Source organism: Phoenix dactylifera, chromosome 14 (genome assembly GCF_009389715.1).
Source record: "Phoenix dactylifera cultivar Barhee BC4 chromosome 14, palm_55x_up_171113_PBpolish2nd_filt_p, whole genome shotgun sequence".
In the NCBI taxonomy this organism is placed as follows: Eukaryota; Viridiplantae; Streptophyta; class Magnoliopsida; order Arecales; family Arecaceae; genus Phoenix; species Phoenix dactylifera.
In genome coordinates this window covers 22,846,259-22,868,600 of record NC_052405.1, presented here as the reverse complement: position 1 = coordinate 22,868,600, position 22,342 = coordinate 22,846,259, and the positions used below count along the sequence as shown (strand labels likewise).

General features: G+C 39.9%; 1 protein-coding gene across 1 annotated transcript in view; it reads right to left on the bottom strand.

Annotated features, from left to right (window-relative positions):
* Positions 1-9,625: 9,625 nt before the first annotated feature.
* Positions 9,626-22,342, bottom strand: part of LOC103697064 (plant intracellular Ras-group-related LRR protein 3-like) — a 46,646-nt gene continuing 33,929 nt past the window's right edge. Inside the window, exons 2-3 of the mRNA XM_039133898.1 lie at positions 10,599-10,765; positions 9,626-10,513 (exon numbers count right to left, since the gene is read on the bottom strand). Coding sequence (XP_038989826.1) covers positions 9,871-10,513; positions 10,599-10,765 — 810 coding nt within the window. The 3' untranslated portion in view covers positions 9,626-9,870. The remainder of the gene's footprint in view (positions 10,514-10,598; positions 10,766-22,342) is intronic.

The following is a 22,342-nucleotide window of genomic DNA, read 5'->3' as shown; positions in this document are numbered from 1 at the left end:
TGCCTTGAGCTCAGCCCCTACAGCTGTCAAACCACTGGTGCTTCGCCCCCCGTAGCAACCAGCCATGAGTCGTGGCACCTGATCAAGAAACCCACACCTACTTTATCTCCATCACCTGAGACGCTACCATCAAAGTTCACCTTAAGACTGTCGGGGGATGAGGACTCCCAAGAGACAAGGATGATTCTGGGCACTGTAACAGCAAAGAGGGGGTCCCAGATATTCTTGGCCATCCCAAATGAGGTCGTCGTGGTAGCCTAAGTGAACTCGGCAACCTGAAAAAGAACTCTCTCCATAACACTCCTCAAGGGCGCTCGCCTGTCTTCAAAGATTCGAGCATTCCTGTCCAACCATATGAAATACGCTACGCAAACACATGTGACTCCCCACCCCATCATCCTCGGGCTCCGCATGGTTGTCCTCATCTGGTGTAGTAGATTGTCAGTAGATCGGATGGCTTGAAGCAAGAAGAACGCAACCCACCTCCAGATATGTACCGCTCGCGGGCACTCAAACAGAACATGACTGATGGACTCATCCATATCAGGGCATCTACCACGGCTCTGGGTGATCCTGACTTTCCTCCCTGCCAATATGCTTCTGGTCGGTAAACAACCCCATGCCACCTTCCATAAGAACAAGGCTACACAGGGGTGAACACGCATCTTCCAAATCTATCTATCATCCATTTGTCTGATATCATCCCCTCCCATCACCTTATGTAAGTCCGTGGTTTGCACCTTGGCCCTGCTTATGGCCACCCAGACCAACCTGTCCGCCGTCTCCCCCATAGGTAGCGGAATGGCCAGAATGCTCTCGGCCAGCTACTCTCCAAAGACCTCCCTAATCAGCGGCTTATTCCACCTGCTCTCACCCGAAATGATCAGATCAATGACTCTGCAGCCCTCCAACCTTGCTGAATCAACCAAGGTCGACACTCGACAGAGCGGCTGCTCGAGTATTCAGTTATCCTCCAAGACACCAATGGACCGACCATCACTAACTGCCCACCTGACCGCATCAAGCATATCGGAGCATATGAACAGATCTTCCTCCACATGAAAGAGCACCAATGCCCAGCCTAGAAATTTGCTACCACCGTGTGAGCTCCGTACTTGGCTCTCAATAGGGCACTCCATAGGCTATTGGGTTCTAGAATATACTTGGCTGCATGTCTTACCGCCAAAACCTCTCGCCTCACCACTGAAGACTGGACCCCAAGCTGCCCTATCTAACCGGCTGGCAGACCACCTCCCATGCCACTAGGTGGATGCCTCTTCAAACCTCCTGTCTGCCCCAAATGAAGTTTCTGAACAGCTGCTCTAGAGACCTCAAAAGTGACACCGGCATAATGGTATTCGATAACAGGTAGGCCAAAATAGAACTGAGAATCGACCGCACCAAGGTCACTCTGCCCATCATAGAAAGTGCTCCCATCTTCCACCCATCCAGCCTGTGTTTGATGCTCAACTCGATGTCAGCATAGTCACCACCTTTGAGGCGACACCCCATGTACCTCATAGTGCCCTCTTGCTCTCCCACTCCTAGTATCTCCTTGATGGAAGCCTTTACTTGCGGCTTGGTCTTTGGGCTAAAGCTGATCGCGGACTTGGCCAGATTAACCCGCTGCTCGGAAGCTACATACTAATCCCCAAGAATGCTCCAAATGGCCCTTATTGTATGCTTCGTAGCTCGCGCCAAAAGCAAATAGTCATTAGCAAATAGAAGGTGTGATATTTGAATAGTCGTTGTCCTAGGTCTGTATGCCTCCAAAACCTAGGTCTCCACAGCAGGCCGAAAGGCTCTGGATAGCGCATCTGAGCACAGAATAAAGAGTAATGGAGAGAGTGGGTACCCCTACCGTAGCCCAACCGAAGACTCAAAAAAATATGTAGGCTATCCGTTTACCAGTATGGCAAAGGAAGAAGATCTAACACAACACATTACCTAGCCAATCTAATCCTCATGAAATCCAAAACTCACCAACAAACACTTCAAAAAATCATAGTACATCCTGTCATAGGCCCTCTTCAAGTCCAGCTTGATCCCCATTAAGCTCCTCTAGCTTGGAGCTCTCTAGAGGTCATGCATAAACTTCTGGATGATGAGAACGTTGTCGGAGATGCTACAACCTCCTACGAACGCTCTCTGCTCCGGGCTGATGAGTCTCAATAAAATGCTCCCCAATCTGGCCACTAGTACCTTTGTCTTGGCCTTGTACAAAGTGGTACACAAACGGATCGATCGGTAGTGGCATGGCTCCGTGGCATCCTATCCCTTCAAGATCAAGGAATAAATGTCCTCTTCCAAATGGCTGGCATCGCAACTATGTTGAAGAACTGAAGAATAGCCTCCACCACATTCCGTCTAATCAATGGCCAATTCCTCCTGAAGAAACATGGGGAAAACTATCCGGACCCAAGGTCTTATCCTCAGCAAGGGACCAAAAAGCCTCCTAGATCTCCTCGTCAGAGATCGACCTAATCAACGCTGCATTCTCCTCCTCCAATACTCTAGCCACTAGGGGCTACATGACCTGTGGACTCTCACTCCCCACCTAATCCATTCACCAGGTACGAAAGAACTGCTTAAAGACCCACCTGATGGCTTCAGGATCCTCTGTAATCTGCCCATCAGCTCCTCTAACAGCTCTAATCCTGTTTCTCTGTGTTCGGATGATCGTCGACTGATGGAAGAACATGGTGTTCCGATCTTGCTTTTTGATCTACTGGATTTTGGACTTCTGCCTCCACAAAATCTCTTGTTGTCGAAGAAGTAAGTCATACAAAGATAGCTGACACCTGAGCTCCCCCATCTCTGCATCCGTCAACCCCCCATCGGCTCCTCCTAGAACTGCAGCTTAGCAATGGCATCCTCAACCTCCTCTGCCTTCCCAAAGATGTTCCCCACCTCCCAATTCCACCACTGCAACCGTCGCTTAGTTATCTCGAGCTTGTCGGACACTCTGTACATAACCTCTCCCCGAACTGGCACCCTCCATGCCTTCCAAACTATCTCCCATGATCTAGGGTATGATAACCAAAACTTCTCAAATCTAAATTGACAGCGATAAGGAGATGGGGAAGAGTTACTCACTAGTATCAGGCAATGGTCTGATGTGATACGAGATAGATGGTTCACCTAGTAGTCCAAAAAGCTCTAAATCCACCCCACTATGGCAAACACTCTATCCAGCCTCTCCAATACTTTAGCGTGCCCCTGCTAGTTGTTACCGTTGGAAATTGTATCCTAAAAGTCAATCATCAGCCTGTTGATGATTGAATTTGGATATGAATTGATTAATTAATAAAATATTATTTGGCATTATTCATCATTTTATTTATACATCTTCAAATGAACTCTTGTTATGAGATGAAGTCCTTAGGACTCCTTTATAATAAAGGAGGATTTATCTACGAGTCCTTAAAATAGTTCACGACCAAATGATGTGCTATTACTAGGACAACAGCATTATCAAGATTAGGTCATTGTGTGCCATATAAGTTGGTTGTCCTCTTAACCAAGGAGTATGGAGACACTGATATATCACATAGGTGAAGTATAGGAGTACACTTCACTGAACGTGACCATTCTGAAACGCTCTGCTGTCAAGAGATGTTCCGAGTGGATATGGATATATATGTCCCTCAGACCTGAGATCACCACGGTGATTAGCAAGCAACTCACTATACTTTGGTACCGGACCAGCTGATATTCTAATTCAGGGATGGAAGGTCACTGGGTGAAGTCAAGTACTTGCGAAGTCGGTGTGTGAGTCAATATGGAATTGACCCCTCCTGATGATAGGAGATAATGCCCTTGTGTTCAATTTAGCAAAATCTTGGTTAGGTACTCCTTGTGAGGAGTCACAGAATTTCTAAGGTTGAATCACAGAGTGGATGTACTATTACAGAGTTGATAGAACTCTGATGTCATCCAGGCATTAGAAGTCATAGAGATGAATTATACGGTAACCATAATCCAAGAGTTTCAGAATATTGCTTTGCAATTATTCGGCCTATCCAAATATCAGGTACCATTGCTAGATGGTCATTTCGATTAGTACAGAAAGTTGTTCTTGTGCTACCGGCTTAGGTTCAAACCTATGGAGTTACACGCATAGAAGTTTCTAGGTTGATCAAATGGCTAATCGACGATTAAGAATCATCCAAGGGTACATTGGTCAATTTGATTGACAAATTATCCTAAGCAAAAGTTGTAGTAAAATAATTATTGAATTATTGAAGAATTAATTAGCAATTAGATTGTTAATGAACTCAACTGATTGAATGATTGAGCTTAGGTTAAGCCAAAATGAATAAAATTCAATTTCGGCTACATCAGGATTTGACCTAATTGGATTGGGTTCGATCCAAGTAGATTAAGCTCGACCCAATTAATTGAACTTGACCCAATTGGATTGGGCTTGATCTAAGCCCATTAAAAGTCCTTATTTGATAAGGATTCTAAGTTTAAAAATTCAGAAATTGATAAGAAGAAGAATTCCTAAATTTTTAGGACCCTAGCTTTCTTTCTTGGAGAAGAAAAACACATCATACTTATCCCTAAAAGCAGTGGTACCTATCCTCTTTATTTTTTACCAATTTTTAGCATGAGGAAACAGAAGATGTGGGGCTATTTTTTAGAAAAATATGGTACTTCAAATCTTCCAAAAAAAAAGGAATCAAATTCCTAATTTGTAGGGACTGCATGGCGCATCAAACAAGGTGGCGTGCAGCTGAAGTTTGGGGCGCAATAACCCCCTGATTTTTAGGAATTCATGTTGCAAGAAAAGAAAATTTGTTCATCTCTTAGCTGCCGATTCACCAGAATTTTTTGGAAATTTTATCAGCCAAATTCGTTGGCTAAAAGAGGTATGAGGCATGGGGGGTCTTTTGGCTATAAAAAGACCCCCACGCTTAGGGTTTGCAAGAGATAGTCTTTAGAAAGGGTTCTAAATTCTGAAAAAAAATTTGAGAGCCAGCCGCCCTCTCTCCTCCTTCTCCTCCTTCATTATCTTTCATCCTCTCAAAAAAGAATCAAAAGTTGAATGCTTCGAGGGAGAAAAGTTCAGCCACTGCAGTACCTCTACACGAGCTAGCACTCCTGCAGTTGTGGATCTTCCTAGAGTTTCGCGTGGACTATCCGTAGAGGCCGGATGTATGTGCGGCTACACAAGGTGATCAAGGCATCATCAAAGTTCTCAAATCAAAAAGTTATGAGATCTGATCTCATTAGAAATTAGGATTAGAAATTAACTAGGTTGCTGAAATTCTGTATGACTACATGTTAGACATAGAATCATGCATACTTGTTTAGGATAAATGTTTGAAGTCCTGGATCTATTTTTGTTGTAGAGATATGATCTCTAGCATGCATAGAAATTAAATAGTTTAATTCATGCTTCTGCTGTAAAATTTTTAAAAATATATGCATGCGACCACTAGGATTCCCAGCAGTGGTATCAGAGCCATAGGTTCAAAGTAGTTTAAATATTTATGCCTAAAACAAGTTTTCTAATCCTAGTAGTCAAGTAATCCGATTGGAATGATCACTAGGTCATCTAGTCATAGGAGAAAGAAGGGTTCATAACCCTCTTTTTCCATTCAATGGGATCTCTTATAGCGTGTAGGGGTGCCACTATGATTCAATCCTTGAAGATGAACCACAAAAAGAAGATTAAAAGTAGTTTTAATCTTTGTAATTAAATCTCAAATCATAAATATATTTAGATCAGATCTAAAAGAGATTTATGATTGATTTAATTGCTGTTTTTACATGGTTAATTAAATCTGAAAAATAGGATGCATGTCATGTATATTCATGTTAGTATATGTGATATAGAGAACATGAAGAAATCTGAAATTATAAACTTGATTAGATTAGATCTAAATGAAATTTATGACTTATTTATTTTCTAATTTTGAATAACAAATCAGATCTGAAAACAAATGCATATGATGTATGTTGTTTAAGTTAATTCATATTAGTTTGTATATGTGATATATGAACATAAATCATCTAATATTTAAACATGAATTAAATCTAAATTTTAACATGATTAATTGCAAATCTTAGATCTAAAAAATAAGTTTTAATAACTGAAACTTTGTAGTTAGTATGTAATTAAAAGAATATGCAATAATCTGAAATTTTCATAAGCTTACACTAATGATTTTCCATAGGCCTTACCTTTTGGGCTAAACTAAAGGTGGGGTAGGAAGAAAAGAGACTAAAGAGCTGAATTAAGTGATATGAAAATCTTGATCTAGAATTATGAACTCAATTAAATAACATTACATAATTCTTGGGGTTTTGGATTAGCTCAAGTCAAGTTCTATAATTGGATTAGACCTAGAGTTAGAATCAAACATGGTCTAATTAGAGTTAATTGATCAAATCTAATTAAGTAGTAACTAGATTAGGTCAAGAAAACTCTAGGTCAAATACAATAGTTGTAGTTGATCAAATTCCATGCTTGATTAGACCAAGATGGAACTTGATTGAGGCTCAGAGATTGAGCCTGAGTCATTTGAGAAATCAAATCGAAATTGATTAACCAGTCAGTGTCTAAGGTAAGTTTGGCAGACTTGACCGTTGGTTTTTAATTGGAAGCTACTCGCACTGATTCGTCTTTGTCGAGTCAATGACATATCCCTTCCACCGATCTCACTCACCTGGCTGACATGGTCAATTACATTTTGATTGGATCACTTAATGATTCGAGTAGACCCATGCCTTTAAGAAAAATCAGTATGACTGATTTAGGTGCCTCCTTAATCGGATTGAATCTAGTTCTTAATAATCTGACTTGATGAAGTCAGTGGAAGGATCAAGATTAACCGGTTCTTCTCATCTATTCTCAATTAAATCAAACCCTCTAAAATTATTAGGTCTATAAAATGAAATAGTTATGGAGATAACTAGATCATAGCCTTCCATTAAGTTGGGTGATAATGGGTCCAATGACTAGATAATCATTGGAGGCGCCACACGTTTGGTGATTATTTGGCTATTGAAATTATCATTCAATATATGATGAGTCAAGTGTACCTTCAATAGGTGATCAGGTGGGCCGAGCCACACTCGGGCTTGGTCATCTATTAGTAGATTACACGGAACCCTATCATTTAATGGTTGGACCTAACCAGGACTTTCAGTGGAGGTGCCACATGCCTACCGAAGAGGAGCCTGGGGCAAAATAAACACTAGAAATTATTTAGATGAAACAATTGGTTAAGAACCTACCTATTGGTGCCCATGGGTTGGCCGAGCCACACTCGTGCCCATATGCGATCAAATGGATTCTAGTGCCTACTAAAGGGTTAAGAGTAATTCTTCGAATTGAATGTACAGGTTATCAATTTGTATAAAATAGTGAAAGAACCTTAAGACTAAAGTTCAAGTTTTTAGGCTTTATCAATTCATATACTAATAGTCGATTTTCTTTTCATGCAGAAATGGCTACCAGTTTGTCGCTACGTTCGTTATTGGATAACGGCAAGTTGACAAGACCTAATTTTAATAACTGGCTTAGGAAACTTAAGATTGTGCTTGAGCATAAATGGATCCTTTATGTGATAACAAATCTGGCACCTGAGCAGCTAGCAACTAATGCACGAGGGACAGTCAGAGACACTTATTAGAAGTGGTCAGTAACCGTATCACTATCCATTGCATTATGCTCGCTGCGATGAACGACGAGTTCAGTCGCAGGTTCGAGAATGCACAGCTAGAAAAAATTGTTCAAGTGTTGAATGAATCTTTCGGCATTTTCGATGACGTTGAAAGGCACAAAACTAGTTGTGCCATTTTCAGCACTCGAATAAAGGATGAGGCCTTAGTAACTGATCATGTATTGTACATGATCGAGTTGATAGAGCACCTAAGTACTCTCGAATTTTTCCTACATGACCAATTGGGGAAAGATGCAATACTGAATTCCCTGCCAGGATCATACCGCCCATTTCTTACTCACTTTCGTATGACGAAACCTGCAGTAAATTATCACCAATTGTTGGGTTTACTATAGACATTTGAGAAGGATCATCTGCTCTTAAAAGGGTCGGTGAATTTAGTGAGAGGTTCTTCCGGAAGGCGTCGTCCCTTTAAGAAATGGAAGAAAAATAAGAATCAAAAGAAAAAGGTGCAGCGTGCTAAGCCAAATCAGACCAAGAAGGTAAAGGCTGATCAAAGTAAGACAGAGTGCTTCTACTGTAAGAAGCAAGGGCATTGGAAGAGTAACTGTGCTTAGTACATTGCCTCTTTTGATCCGAACAGGCAAAAAAAAAGATGCAATCAGTTGCTAATCAAGGTACTTATATGATAACGCTTTGTAATTTCTTAATTTATGATAATTCGACCTGGGTATTGGATACTGGAAGTCCATTTAATATTTGCAATTCGTTGCAGAAACTTCAGGTCAATAAGAGATTTGGAGAGAGTGAAAGATTCCTGAACGTTGGAGATGGAAGATCAGTTCCAGTTCTAGCTTTAGGAAGTCTTAAACTTGTATTCAACTCTTATGTAATTGTCATAAGTGACTGTCACTTTTGTCCAAGTTTTTTATTGAATATTATTTCTATAGGCCTTTTGGCCATTTACGGTTATGAGATTTTAATAAAAAAGGATTATTGTGATAACATTATGAATGATGTTGTTGTAATGCATGGACAATTGAGTAATGACATTTACATATTATCACAACCTGTTCACGTAATGTACAAGTCAAGTAAGCACCCTAGAATAGATAATGTCACAAATATCTACCTTTAGCATCATAGGCTAGGTCATATTAACAAGAACAGGATGAATAGGTTAAATAAAGAGGGTATCCTCAATGTTAATGATTGTGAATTATTAACAACCTGTGAATCATGTCCTCTTAGTAAAATGACTAAGTCACCTTTTACTGAAAAATGTAAACAAGCCAGTGATTTATTGACCCTTGTACATTCTGATGTATGTGGGCCAATGAGCACAAATGCTAGAGATGGATATTCTTATTTCATTACGTTCACAGAGGACCTTTCGAGGTATAGTTATGTCTATCTTATGAAACATAAGTCAGAATCGTTTGAAATGTTCAAACCATTCCGTAATAAAATAGAGAAACAAACTGAAAAGAGTATTAAAACTCTTCGATCAGATCGAGGAGGTGAATACCTCACCAGTAAGTTTATGACTTATCTAGAAGAGAATGAGATCCTCTCCCAGTAGACTCTTCCTAGTATACCACAGTATAATGGTGTGTTAGAAAGGAGAAATCGAACTCTATTAAACATGGTTTGATCTATGATGGGCTATGCAAATCTACCGATATCCTTCTAGGGATATGCACTCGAGTCAGCATGTTAAATTCTTAATAAGATTTCAAGTAAATCTATGAATAAAACACCACATGAGATGTAGACAGAACGTAAACCGGTGCTCACTCACCTTAGGGTTTGTAGGTGTATAAAAATGTCTAAATCCATTACCATTTAAAAGAGCAACAGGAGGCAATAAAAGCACAATAGATTTACCGAAGCCCTCTTCAAGTATCCTTTCAGTGCGCTGCGCTTTCTTAGAGTTCTACAGTTGTTTTCATAAGTCTTAATGCAAGAATACTAAGTCGAGAAAACAATGAAAAAGAGACAACAATGATCATGTCCCAATGGGAAGAAATAGGTAGCAGATTCCAGAAAACACAGTACATGGATTCCATACAAAGTATTGGTTGCGCTTATCTTCAAAGAACATACAGAGTATTCCTAAAAGCAGACTGCCGCAGTTTCTGAAACGGGTAGCTAATTCCCAGTATTGCAAGAGTGATAAAAAAACTGTACATGCTAATGAAAATAACAATACCAAAGCTGCATGAAAATGAAATCACAACTGCTGATCAAGAAGTGGATCTCTGTTTTTCTCTTTAGTACCCAGATAATCTGCAACACTTCCAGAAACTCCAGAAACCACACTACTCAACCATGAAGTGCTCCGTGTCAGCCAACCAGCTTGAGGTGCATTTTCTTGAGACTTCTTCTTCTTCTCTTCCTCTAATAAAATGTCGGCCCATCTTTTTGCCATGTATTCCTTGACTGCTTCCACCCCTTTGTTCACAATGTCCACTGGAGGAATAACCACTGGGTTCTGGTCCAAGTTAAGCTTAGTCAGTTTATCTAGACGAAAAAATGAATCTGGCAGTGCATGGATCTGATTGTTGCTGAGATCAAGTTCCCTGAGGTTGATCAGATCACCAAATGTGGGAGGCAGCTCTTGCAGATCGCTGAAGTTGCTGCTCAGGTTTAGAGTTTCAAGATTTGTCAATTTCCCTATAGCATAAGGCAGTCCCCGAAGTTCATTAAAGTGGGCATCCAGAAGGTGCAACGATTTCATCTCACAAACAGATGTGGGAAGAGAGCGGATCTTATTCAGGTGGATCCAAAGCTTTTCCAGATTAACTAGCTCATAGCCAATGTTAGTTGGCAGATAAGTGAGTTCATTGTAGCTTGCGTCCAGCTCAACCAAGGATCTGGATAATATATTTACAGTCAGATGTCTACCCACAAAACAGTGCTAGTAATTTTACATGAAAGAAAGTTTAGAGATGACAGTACCTGCACCTCGAAATGCTATCTGGCAATGCCTTGAGCTTGTTACCTGATACATCTAAAATCTTAAGATTAGACAGCAGTCCAATGCAATCAGGCAATGAGACCAGAACGTTGGAAGAAAGACGGAGTTCCTCTAGACAATCGAGCCCTGCTATGGCATCTGGAATGATCTATCGTGCAACCAAAAAAGATTTACATGCCATGTGAGTCTTAAACAGCAGAGAATATGGATTCACCTAGATCAATTCTCAAGTTGCTAGCAAATTTGCCGTACAGATGACTTCTGACATACCACTGATTAGCTTAGAGGGTCCGAAAATTAAACATTATAGCATAAGGATTTTACAACTCCAATATGTGCAAAAAATGCTGCAGGAAACTACCATCAACCATGAAATGCTGCATAACAGTATTTATAGTTCCCAACGGCAATAGGACCATACGGAAAAGCATTTGTTATTTAGAAATGATCATCACAGCAACAAAGATGATGGTATAATCAAGAGTAGCTATTCCAAAAAGAAACGCTGCATGTCCAAAAAATCATTGTATTTCAAGGTGGCCTCTATGATCCTGATATGACAGCCCCTTTTACAGTCATAATTATGCATTGCATTTGCTACAAATAAAAGTTAATGGTGGCTCAATATGTGTAGCATAACAGCCGGTAAGACAATCAACAAAACTTTAAAATTCACCATATATGTCGAAAAATAATTATATTATATAAAAGAATTCAGTCATTAAAAGGAAATTTCAGCTAACCATAACAAGGATTAATCATATCCTAGTGAAAATAAACATCTAAATCCCATATTGATGCATCTGGCCTTGCAATATTGCAGAAATCATATCTCACAAAAATTGAACCACCAAAGTCTATATACCAATTCACCAATGAAAATCAGATTGAACTAGGAAATGTTGTTAGAAGCAAGACTTTAAGACCCAGCCCATGTTAGTATGTGCTGGCTGACAATATCCTGCCAGGCTAATACTAGCACTAGGTCAAATGACACAAACTCAATCAATTTTTTCACTTTTAACTAAAAAGGATGTTTAAAAGTCTTAAGTCCTTCTTTGATGTTTTTATCCTAAGTCCTTTTTTGATGTTTTTGTGTTGGCAAGGTATGACAACACTTGCCTTGTCCATGCTGCTTTATGACACAGCACTTACCATGCCCATGCTGCTTTGTGGGCCACGGCCAGCATGCCCGAGTTAGCATCCCTTAAAAAATTGGTTTAAAAGAACACTAGTATCCAGATGTGATGGTCCTAAACCAATGGTCAGCTATTAAATAGATCAACCATTTATATTCAGAAGCTGCTACTATATATCAAAAAATATATTAATGAGAAGATAGAAATTTAAAGTTATGGAGGCTCAGAGTTCAAATGTAAAAGAGAGCACAAAGTGTAATTTCAATAAGATTAGAAATGAGGATAACGTCTCGTAAGTACTACAATATGATCATTTTCATGATCTTGGATCTTTTGTAGAAATTAACAAAGATATGATGAGGAAAGAACTAGCAAACCTAAATTCGGTTCAATGATGTGCAACAGGTCATCCTAGAGTGTCTTATAACCTTACCTCTGATACCTAAGCTTTATAAAACACAAAATAAAGTTGTTGAAGGTTAGATTATCAGAGAATCTAAAAGGAGGACATCACTTAGGCATGCATTACATGCAATATCAAGGTTGATGTCTGAATAACAACCATAAGGTTGCAAGAACGGTAAAGAGATTAGAAGCACCAAGTGAGCATTATGTAATGGAGGAACCAACACTAATTCTATTAAATATAAGCAAGAGGTCGTGCCAAAGAGACACTACTCATCCTTGTGTGAAAGAATATGGAAAAGGAGCAAGGAAAGACAAATGGTAGCATATATAAGAATTGTATGACTTTCAGAAAGCCCCTTGGCAGGAATGGTGATGAACATACGATGCTAACGCAGATGGAGCTTTATCGTTATATTTTTAATTAAGATTATCATAAATAGCAAACAAAAAACCAAAACTCTAAGGTTCTCCTCAGATATTAGAAGCTACTATCCAAGTCATAAGGCTCATTGACAAAGAGATCTCATATAAAGCAACATAGTAGTTGGAGACAAAGTCCGCTGAACCGGTACCAGAATCCGTACCAATTAGCAGACGGTTTAGTACCGTACCAGTTCGATACCGTACCGATACGGTACGGTAGGGCGTGCCACTTCCGTACCATTACGCCCATTTTTTTTAATGCAATACTTCAAGTTAATTTAATTGCTGATCACTCTTTTTGAATTTTTTCAATGATTTTAAGTCTAATTTGATTTTTTTGGATATTTTTTTGATGCTTTTTCATGTTTTCTTGATATTTTTATGATTCTAGTTTAACCTAAATGATACATCTTATTTTTTTAAAATGATACAAATTATAAAATGATTAGTGAGATATTGCATGCTACAAGGAGCAACATGAAATATCCTCAAATCAAGTAGTGAGGTGAAATTATAAAAATAATCCAATCAATTACATACATTTAAAGTACGACATACATACTGATAGTTAAAATCGGATCGAGTGGCAATGTCTCTCGTAGATATCCAAATCATCAACATAGTCAGGAGGCACATCAGCCCATTATTCTAACCAAGCGGCATTGTAGTTTTGTATATTCATCCCATAAGGAATGTGCTCCAGGTTATAAGCACTCTCAGATCTCGCTGAAGCTCTAGCTCTGAGAGGTATTATCTGGCTGATAAAACAACTGTAAAGGATCCCATCCGAATAAGTCGGCAACAAAATCCGACCTATAAGATGCTCCGGGCTACATAGGATAATAGCCACCGGAAAATGCCTCAGACGCACCATATCCATATCCATAACAATATGAATCATAAGCTGCTTGTGGTTGTAGATAATAGAATCCAGCATACAACTCAGAACCTGATACGTCTATGGATCCTACTTTACGTGCAAGATCATCACAATTGCATTATGTCCTCCGAAATGACCTCAAAGAGCCCATCTTTTATATGCAATTGAATTCTGACGGGCTCCACCAAATCGTGCACTGTGGCCCCTATCCCATGTAGCAAGCATAAATTAGGACACCAGTAAATTGAAGACCACCCTGCGACTATCTCATAAACGATGGTCTTCTATCCTCCACTCCTTTTCTGATCAGCATATCCATTACCACTAAAATTGATACTCCTGGTTTCTGAATCTGAGTGAACTAACTTCTCGACACTCTCCATTGGGGCTACAGGTGCCTTTTGTTCTTTTTTAGTGTGTTGGGCAGCTGTCTTCTTACCATTCGTGCCACTCGCTGCCTGTTTACCCTTCGTGCCCCTCTCTACCTGGCTATGTTGAGAGGATATATGACCCTCCTGACTGAGTCGGCCGGATAAGTAGTGGCCTCGTCTAAACATCTCTCAATTATATCTTTAAGAGGATATCTCAGACAAAGAGTCATGTGGTGGCCGACGACCCTATGGCTATAGTTGATCAGCTAAAAAGATGCGTGGAATATTGCTCTCTACCCATTATCCTGCATTGACCCTAGTCCCACTAGCTACAAAACTGACCGATCGTGGAGGCAATCCTCGCTCATTAAGCTCTGGCTTTTACTATCCCACAAGCCATCCGATCATAGAATCATTCTCATCAACGAAAGCACTATAGATTGGATGTGTACTTTAGATCTATTTTCTCCTGAATGCACATCAGCCTCAATCTCATCTTGTAATGAACAAATACAAGATCGTTGAGACGCTTCTGTTGCCCAAGGAGACAACCCAAGAGGGGAGGTGAATTGGGTTTGGATTAATTATTGACAAATTAAAACTTAATGAGTAATTATTTAATTCTAATGCAAGCAGTTAATTAAGCTACTTGATGAGGAGATTGGAAGAGACGAATAGCCAATGCAAACACAAGAAAATTTTATAGCGGTTCGGAGCCAACCCTTGCTCCTACGTCCACTCCCCAAGCTTCACTTGGGAGTTCACTATAATCCCTTGGATTACAGCCGGTTGTTTTACAAGATCACAACTCAACTTGTTGTTTTCGCGAGATCACAACGAACTCGGTCGGTTTTCACAGGCTCACCGACTAGAACCACCCAATTATTTTTCCGAAATTACAATCAAACCCTTACACCATTGGTTTTTTCTTTGGCTCACCAACAAACCTTACAACCCTTGATTTAATCCCCTGATTGAATCAAGTAAGAAAAACAGTTTGTGAAAAGATACAAGAAAAGCTTCTTAAAAAGCAAATATGAATCAATATGAATAGAGTAAAGTTAGAAGCCCTCAAACAGATTTCGGAAGAGAAAGAAAGGGCTTCTCGAACTCTGAGTCTCCTCTTTGAGTGCACTGAAGATTTGATGTCAGAAGAGCCTTGAATGCAAGGGAAAAACTTCTAGGAATGAATTGAATGTATTTCTTCCTTCTTTTGCTTGTCTTTTCTCTCAATGGACTCTTGGTAGTTGAAAATGCCTTAATGCACAGATGGAGTAACTCTCTTGTTGTCTACTACTGTTTACTCTGGCTATTTAAACAGTCCCTTTTGAAAAATAGCCGTTAGACACTGATTTGTAGCCGTTCTGCACAGTCTGCACCTCCTGACAATGTATCCGTTGGGGTCGGAGTCGACTCGTTCGTTTTGGAGTCGACTCGACTGTTGCTGGACTCGACTCATGCTTTACTGGAGACGACTCGCCCACTGTTCAGGATTTGAATTAAAGTGCTGTCCCGACCTGGAGTCGATTCGGTCCAATCCTGGAGTCGACTCGCTAAGATCTGGAGATGACTCGGCATTTTGGAGATGGCTCGTTCTCAGGATTCTAGAGATCTATTTTTCTGCATTTCTCTCTCGAGTCGACTCGAATCCTCTTGGAGTCAACTCGGCTCTCAGAGCCCGAAAAATCGATCCTCTGTCTGTTGATCTGAGCTGCCTCGGAGTCGACTCGCACTTTGTTGGGGTCGACTCGGCTGACTTGGGGTCGACTCTGGAATCACGGAGTCGACTCGTTCACAGGGTCACTGAGTTTGGTTCTCTGCCTTTCAGTCTGCTTTTCTCTAAAAGTCGACTCTGGCATGATTAGGAGTCGACTCGCCAAACGTTGGAGTCGACTCGCATCCTTCTGAAATCGACTCAGTAACAGGGTCTAGAAAACACCTCTCTGTCTTTCTGTCTGTTACTCCTTGGAGTCGACTCGGATCTGTAGAGAGTCGACTCGTCAAGCATCGGAGTCGACTCGAAGCCTTCTGGAGTCGACTCGCTGACAGGGTCTGAAAACCAACTTTCTGTCTTTCTTTCTGCTCTCAGTCGGAGTCGACTCGTAAAGTATCGGAGTCGACTCGAGCTGGTGCCAGAAACTCTGAATCATTTGGAGTCGACTCGTAATCTTCCGGAGTCGACTCGAGAATCAGCCCTTGGTTCAAATAGGGTTCAATACTTGTCCAACTTATTTTGAACCAAAGCTTGAGGCACTTAATTGAAAATATACAAATATATGCCTGATATACTAGATTGAATTCATTAGTATAACATAAGATATACTCAAATGCTTTGAGCTCATCAAAATCAAATAGAGGTTTAATCAATCACTCCACAATCTCCTCCTTTTTGATGATGACAAAACATTGAGTATTTGTAAAGTGAATTGCTCAGATATGAATTGATTTGTAGTAAAGTTTCAAAATGAATTCAAATGTCTAGTCATTTAGTGTATCCAAAATTGAAAGGTATGAGTCAGTAAACTTTGAAATTAAGGCTCCTCCTTTCATTTGGAATTAAATAAGTCTTCAAAGCATACACTCAATTGTTTGGCTTATATTCTTTCAATTTAAATTGCTTATAATTTTGATTCTCCCCCTCAATATTTGCATTCTCTTTTGTTCGACTTTGTTCAGATTTTTTTATTAAATTTCTTTTGATTAGAGAGGAAAAAATCTGATTCTTTAATATGATTCAACTAATCTACGAATATCCCTTGAATAGATTCTGGAGATTACTCCTTGAGGAGCCCCAACAGAGAAATAATCAGCCTCGACGTATTGAATCCACTAAGAACAAATTACATTTTTGCTTAAAAATGTTTCTTTTGTTTATATCCCTTTGCTTAAGAATATTTCTTTTGTTTATATCCCTTTACATTTTTCTTCCCTTTTTGTCATCACATCAAAAAGCACATAAAACATAAAGAGATACTAAATCAAATTGCACAGATTTTTGAAGGAAAATCTCTATTCATTATAGTAAGTATAAAAATGAATACATATCAGAAAAGTCCTCAAGGGACTGTACATCATAAAATCAAAAATACACTAGGATCGTCTAGTAGTGGAGGATGTGGCTCCCGTACTTAGTCTAGTATGTCGCATGACCAAGCTTATCCCCTCAGATACATTCCCTAGTTGTGTGATGATCTCCGAGGTGGCCTTAGATTGTATCTCAGTTAGCTGGGTCACATTCTCCTGAATAGTGTCAAGCTTGAAGATTAAGGCATTTGCAAGCCTTTCCGCACCTTGACTTTGCCTTCCAAGCTCCTCTCTGATGCTCTCGCATCTATCTCGTGTCTTCCTTAATAGCTTGAAGGCTCAAATACTGACCCTGGACCAAGTTCCTCATGTGAGACATCTCTCTAACCTCTGCGATCATCATAGATACGGCTGCTGTGGAGGGGATGACATCAGTGGAAGGAGCACTAAGTGGACCTCGCAGCTCTCTCACTATCTCATCTCTCAGCTCCCGGAGCTTCTCAGGGTTGATCCTGACCTCTAGGGGCTGCTGAGGTGGTGGAGCTGTAGATGGTCCAGCTGAAGTGGATGGTTTAGTTGGGAATGATGGACCAGAAGTGGATGGAAAAGTGGGAGGAGCTGTGTAGTGGTCCTGGTCATGGTCAGAGCTAGGTGAATGGTGAGTAGTAGGGTCAGATGGTGTGGATGAAGATGTTTTCCTAACCCAAACACCCTCTACTTTATGGATGTTAGAAATAGATAAACTTAATTGTGCATTGATCCAAGAGATGTTATTTAAGACATTTGTGTTTCCAAAAAGATCTTTTATCTTACCTATGAAATTTACTTAGAATTCCTCTTCATGAGTAAAACCAAAGTGTCATTCTTAAATATGACTCTTAGAATTTTGTATAGAGGTTACTTGAAGGGTTGTAAAATCCTCTTTATAAAGGAGTTGTTACTTGAGTCATTTTGTATTGAAGAGAGTTGCAGAAATTTAATATAGAGTAAAGTCCTCTTCATTCCTTAGTGAAAAATACTACAATATTCTTTTCCTCCATCCACCTCTTCAAAGTGGTATCAGAGCAAGATCATGGCTACCGGAGTGCTTCCCATTCCTCGTCTTACCAATACCAACTATGAAAATTGGAGTATCCAAATGAAGGCGTTGCTTGGATCTCAAGATATTTGGGACATAGTCGAAAGAGGCTATGTAGAAGCCGAAGATAGAGATATTCTTAGGGCGCAACAACGAGAGACTTTGAAGAAAGACAAGAAGGCTCTCTACTTCATCTACCAAGGCCTAGATGAGGCCGCTTTTGAGAAGGTTGCTAGCGCTACCAATTCCAAGCAAGCATGGGAGATTTTGCAAAATTCTTACAAAGGTGTAGAAAAGGTGAAGAAGGTTCGCCTCCAAAGCTTGAGTGGCGAGTTTGAAGCTTTGCAAATGAGGGAGTCCGAAGTTGTGTCGGACTATTTCACAAGGGTGTTGATCGTTGTGAACCAATTAAGGAGGAACGGCGAGACACTTGATGATAATCGGGTCGTGGAAAAAATCCTACGATCCTTGGACCACAAATTTGATCATGTTGTGGCGGCCACTGAAGAGTCCAAAGACTCGGACACAATAACGGTGGATAAGCTTATGGGTTCATTTCAAGCCCATGAGCAAAGAATACTAAAGAGAAGACAAGAGCCATTGGAGCAAGTTCTACAAAGCAAGCTCTCCATCAATAACAAAAAGGAGTCAAGAGGCGAAAGTAGCCAAAGAGGTCGTGGTTGTGACCGAGGACGTGGTCATGGTAGAGGTCGAGGTGGATCTTATGATCGTGGTAGAGGTCGTGGTGACCACAACAATATTTAGGAAGGCAACCAAAATCGTGGAGGAAGAGGACAAAGAGGTAGAGGCCGAAGGTATAACAAGGGTCAAGTTCAATGTTACAATTGCAACAAGTTTGGGCATTATTCTTTTGAGTGCTACTCTAATCAATCTAGTCAAGTTCATGAGAAAGCCAATTATGTCAAAAAGGAAGATGATGGAGATGACGTGCTTCTACTAGCACGAAAAGGAGGAGATGCTATCAATCAAAATATGTGGTACTTGGACTCCGGTGCAAGTAACCACATGTCGGGGCACAAAGAAATTTTCATGGAGCTTGATGAATCGGTGAATGGCCATGTCTCATTTGGAGATGCTTCCAAGGTAAAGGTGAAGGGCATTGGTAAGATACTTATTCAACTCAAAGATGGAAGCCAACAGTTTATTTCCAATGTCTATTATGTGCCTGATATGAAAACCAATATTCTTAGTATTGGGCAACTCTTGGAGAGAGGATTTGATATGCAACTAAAGGAAGGAAGCTTCTATCTAAGGAAACAAAATAAATTGATTGCTCATGTTCCTATGTCAAATAACCGCATGTTTGTATTAAACATAAATCATATTGTTGCTAAATGTCTAAGTGCATGTATGAAGGATGTATCTTGGCTTTGGCATTTGCGGTTCGGACATGTAAACTTCAGTGCTCTAAAGCTTCTTTCAAGTAAAAGAATGGTGAAGGGACTGCCTTATATTGATGTCCCTAATAATATATATGAGGGGTGTGTTCTTGGCAAACACTCAAGGAGGAGCTTTCCAAAGAAGTCTTACAACAAAGCAAAAACACCACTTCAACTTATCCACACCGACATTTGCGGACCAATCACTCCAAGCTCATTTGGAGGTCATCGCTATTTTCTAACTTTTATTGATGATTTCAGCAGGAAAACATAGGTGTATCTCTTGAAGGAGAAGTCAGAAGCATTTCAAGCTTTCAAGGAGTTTAAAACTTTGGTGGAGAATCAAAGTGGCTATACTATCAAGGCGTTGCGGTCAGATCGTGGAGGAGAATTCACATCCAAGGAGTTTGAAGCTTTTTGCAAAACTCATGGCATTTGGAGACCTTTGACCGCTCCATACTCACCTCAACAAAATGGCATCGCGGAAAGAAAAAATCGGACTATACTTGACATGATCCGAAGCATGCTTAAAACAAAGGAGTTGTCGAAGGAGTTTTGGGGCGAGGCTGTCAATTGTGCAGTCTATTTGCTTAATAGATGCCCCACAAAGAACTTGGAAGAAGTAACACCACAAGAAGCATGGAGTGGATACAAGCCTGATATCTCTCATTTGAAGGTGTTTGGGTGCATAACTTATGCACATATTCCGGATCAAAGGAGAAGCAAGTTAGATGATAAAAGCTTACCATGCATCTTCATCGGGTACAATACAAGATCCAAAGCTTATAAACTTTATGAACCAAAGGAGAAAAAAGTCATTGTAAGCCGAGATGTGAAGTTTCAAGAAGACAGCGTTTGGAATTGGAACACTAACATGGTGATGATACAAGATGAAAAGCAGATCAAGGAGCAAATTAGAGAGCCAACACCACCTTCATCTCCTACTTCATCGGTTGAAGATGTTTCAACACCACTAAAGACAAGAAGCATTCAAGATTTATATGAGGTGACAACTTCCTTAAATCTTATTTGTCTTTTTGCTAATGAAGAAATAATTTCTTTTGACGATGCTATCAAAGATAAGAAGTGGAGGAAAGCCATGAATGAAGAGATAGAAGCCATAGAAAAAAATGAGATATGGGAGCTTACTTCTCTACCAAGGGGGCTTGAACCAATTGGAGTAACGTGGGTTTACAAAGTCAAAAGAAATCCACAAGGTGAAGTGGAGAAATACAAAGCACGACTTGTGGCTAAAAGCTACAAGCAAAAGGCCGGAATTGACTATGAGGAGGTTCTTGCTCCCGTTGCTCGAATGGAGACCATTCGCTTGGTGATTTCTTTGGCGGCTCAAAACAAATGGAAGATTTTTCAACTTGATGTCAAATCAGCCTTTCTTAATGGCTATTTGAATGAAGAAGTGTACATTGAGCAACCCAAAGGTTATGTCAGAAGTGGACAAGAAGACAGTATTGAAATTAAAAAGGGCGCTCTACGGTTTGAAGCAGGCACCTAGAGCTTGGAATTCAAGAATTGATGCTTATTTCAAGGCAAATGGGTTTGTTCAATGCCCCTATGAACAAGCTCTCTATATCAAAGAGAAGGATGAGAACAAATTACTTGTCTCATTGTATGTTGATCTTATCTTCACCGGCAATTCTATACAATTGATCAAAGAATTCAAACAAGCAATGGCAAAGGAGTTCGAAATGACCGACATGGGACTTATGTCCTACTTTCTTGGTTTAGAAGTGAATCAATTAGAAGATAGGATTTTTGTTTCCCAAGAGCACTATGCAAAGGAAGTGATTAAAAGGTTCAAGATGGAAGATTGCAATCCTATTAACACACCAGTGGATTGTGGTGTAAAATTGTCCAAGAATGATGAAGGCAAGGTGATTGATCCTACACTCTACAAAAGCTTGGTAGGGTGTTTAAGATACTTGACATGTACAAGACCGAACATACTATATGGTGTTGGTTTGGTGAGTCGGTTCATGGAGGAACCAAAATCATCTCATTGGAAGGCGGCAAAGAGGATCCTACGTTATGTTCAAGCCTTGGCTTATTCTATTTTTATTCTAATAATTTTCAACTTGAAGGCTATTCTGATAGTGATTGGGGTGGAGACTTGGATGACCGAAAAAGTACTTCCGGATTTGTATTTTTTATGAGTAATACGGCATTCTCATGGATGTCTAAGAAGCAAGCGATTGTTACTCTCTCAACTTGGGAAGCAGAATATGTTGCGGCATCTTCATGTGTTAGTCATGCAATATGGCTAAGGAGCTTGCTAAAAGAGATTAATATTGATCAAAATGAAGCTACACAAATTTACATTGATAGCAAGTCGGCAATTGCTTTAGGGAAGAATCTAGTTTATCATCAAAGGAGCAAACATATAGATGTTCGTTTTCACTCAATCCGGGAGCATGTGAAGAACAAAGATGTGGAGCTTATTTATGTGAAGACTCATGATCAAGTTGCGGACATTTTTACCAAACCACTTGGAGTTGATCTCTTCAACAAATTCAAAGATTTGCTTGGTATGAAGGATGGAAGACAATTAAGTTTAAAAGGGGGTGTTGGAAATAGATAAACTTAATTGTGCATTGATCCAAGAGATGTTATTTAAGGCATTTGTGTTTCCAAAAAGACCTTTTATCTTACCTATGAAATTTACTTAGAATTCCTCTTCATGAGTAAAACCGAAGTGTCATTCTTAAATATGACTTAGTATTTTGTATAGAGGTTACTTGAAGGGTTGTAAAATCCTCTTTATAAAGGGGTTGTTACTTGAGTCAATTTGTATTGAAGAGAGTTGCAGAAATTTAATATAGAGTAAAGTCCTCTTCATTCCTTAGTGAAAAATAATACAATATTCTTCTTCTCCATCCACCTCTTCAATGGAAGCCCATTCTGTGAAGAGTCCCCTCACCCAAATGATCAGCGTACCTGAGGAAGCGTATGGGTTCTCTCTCAAGGATAGGGACCTCTAATTCCCT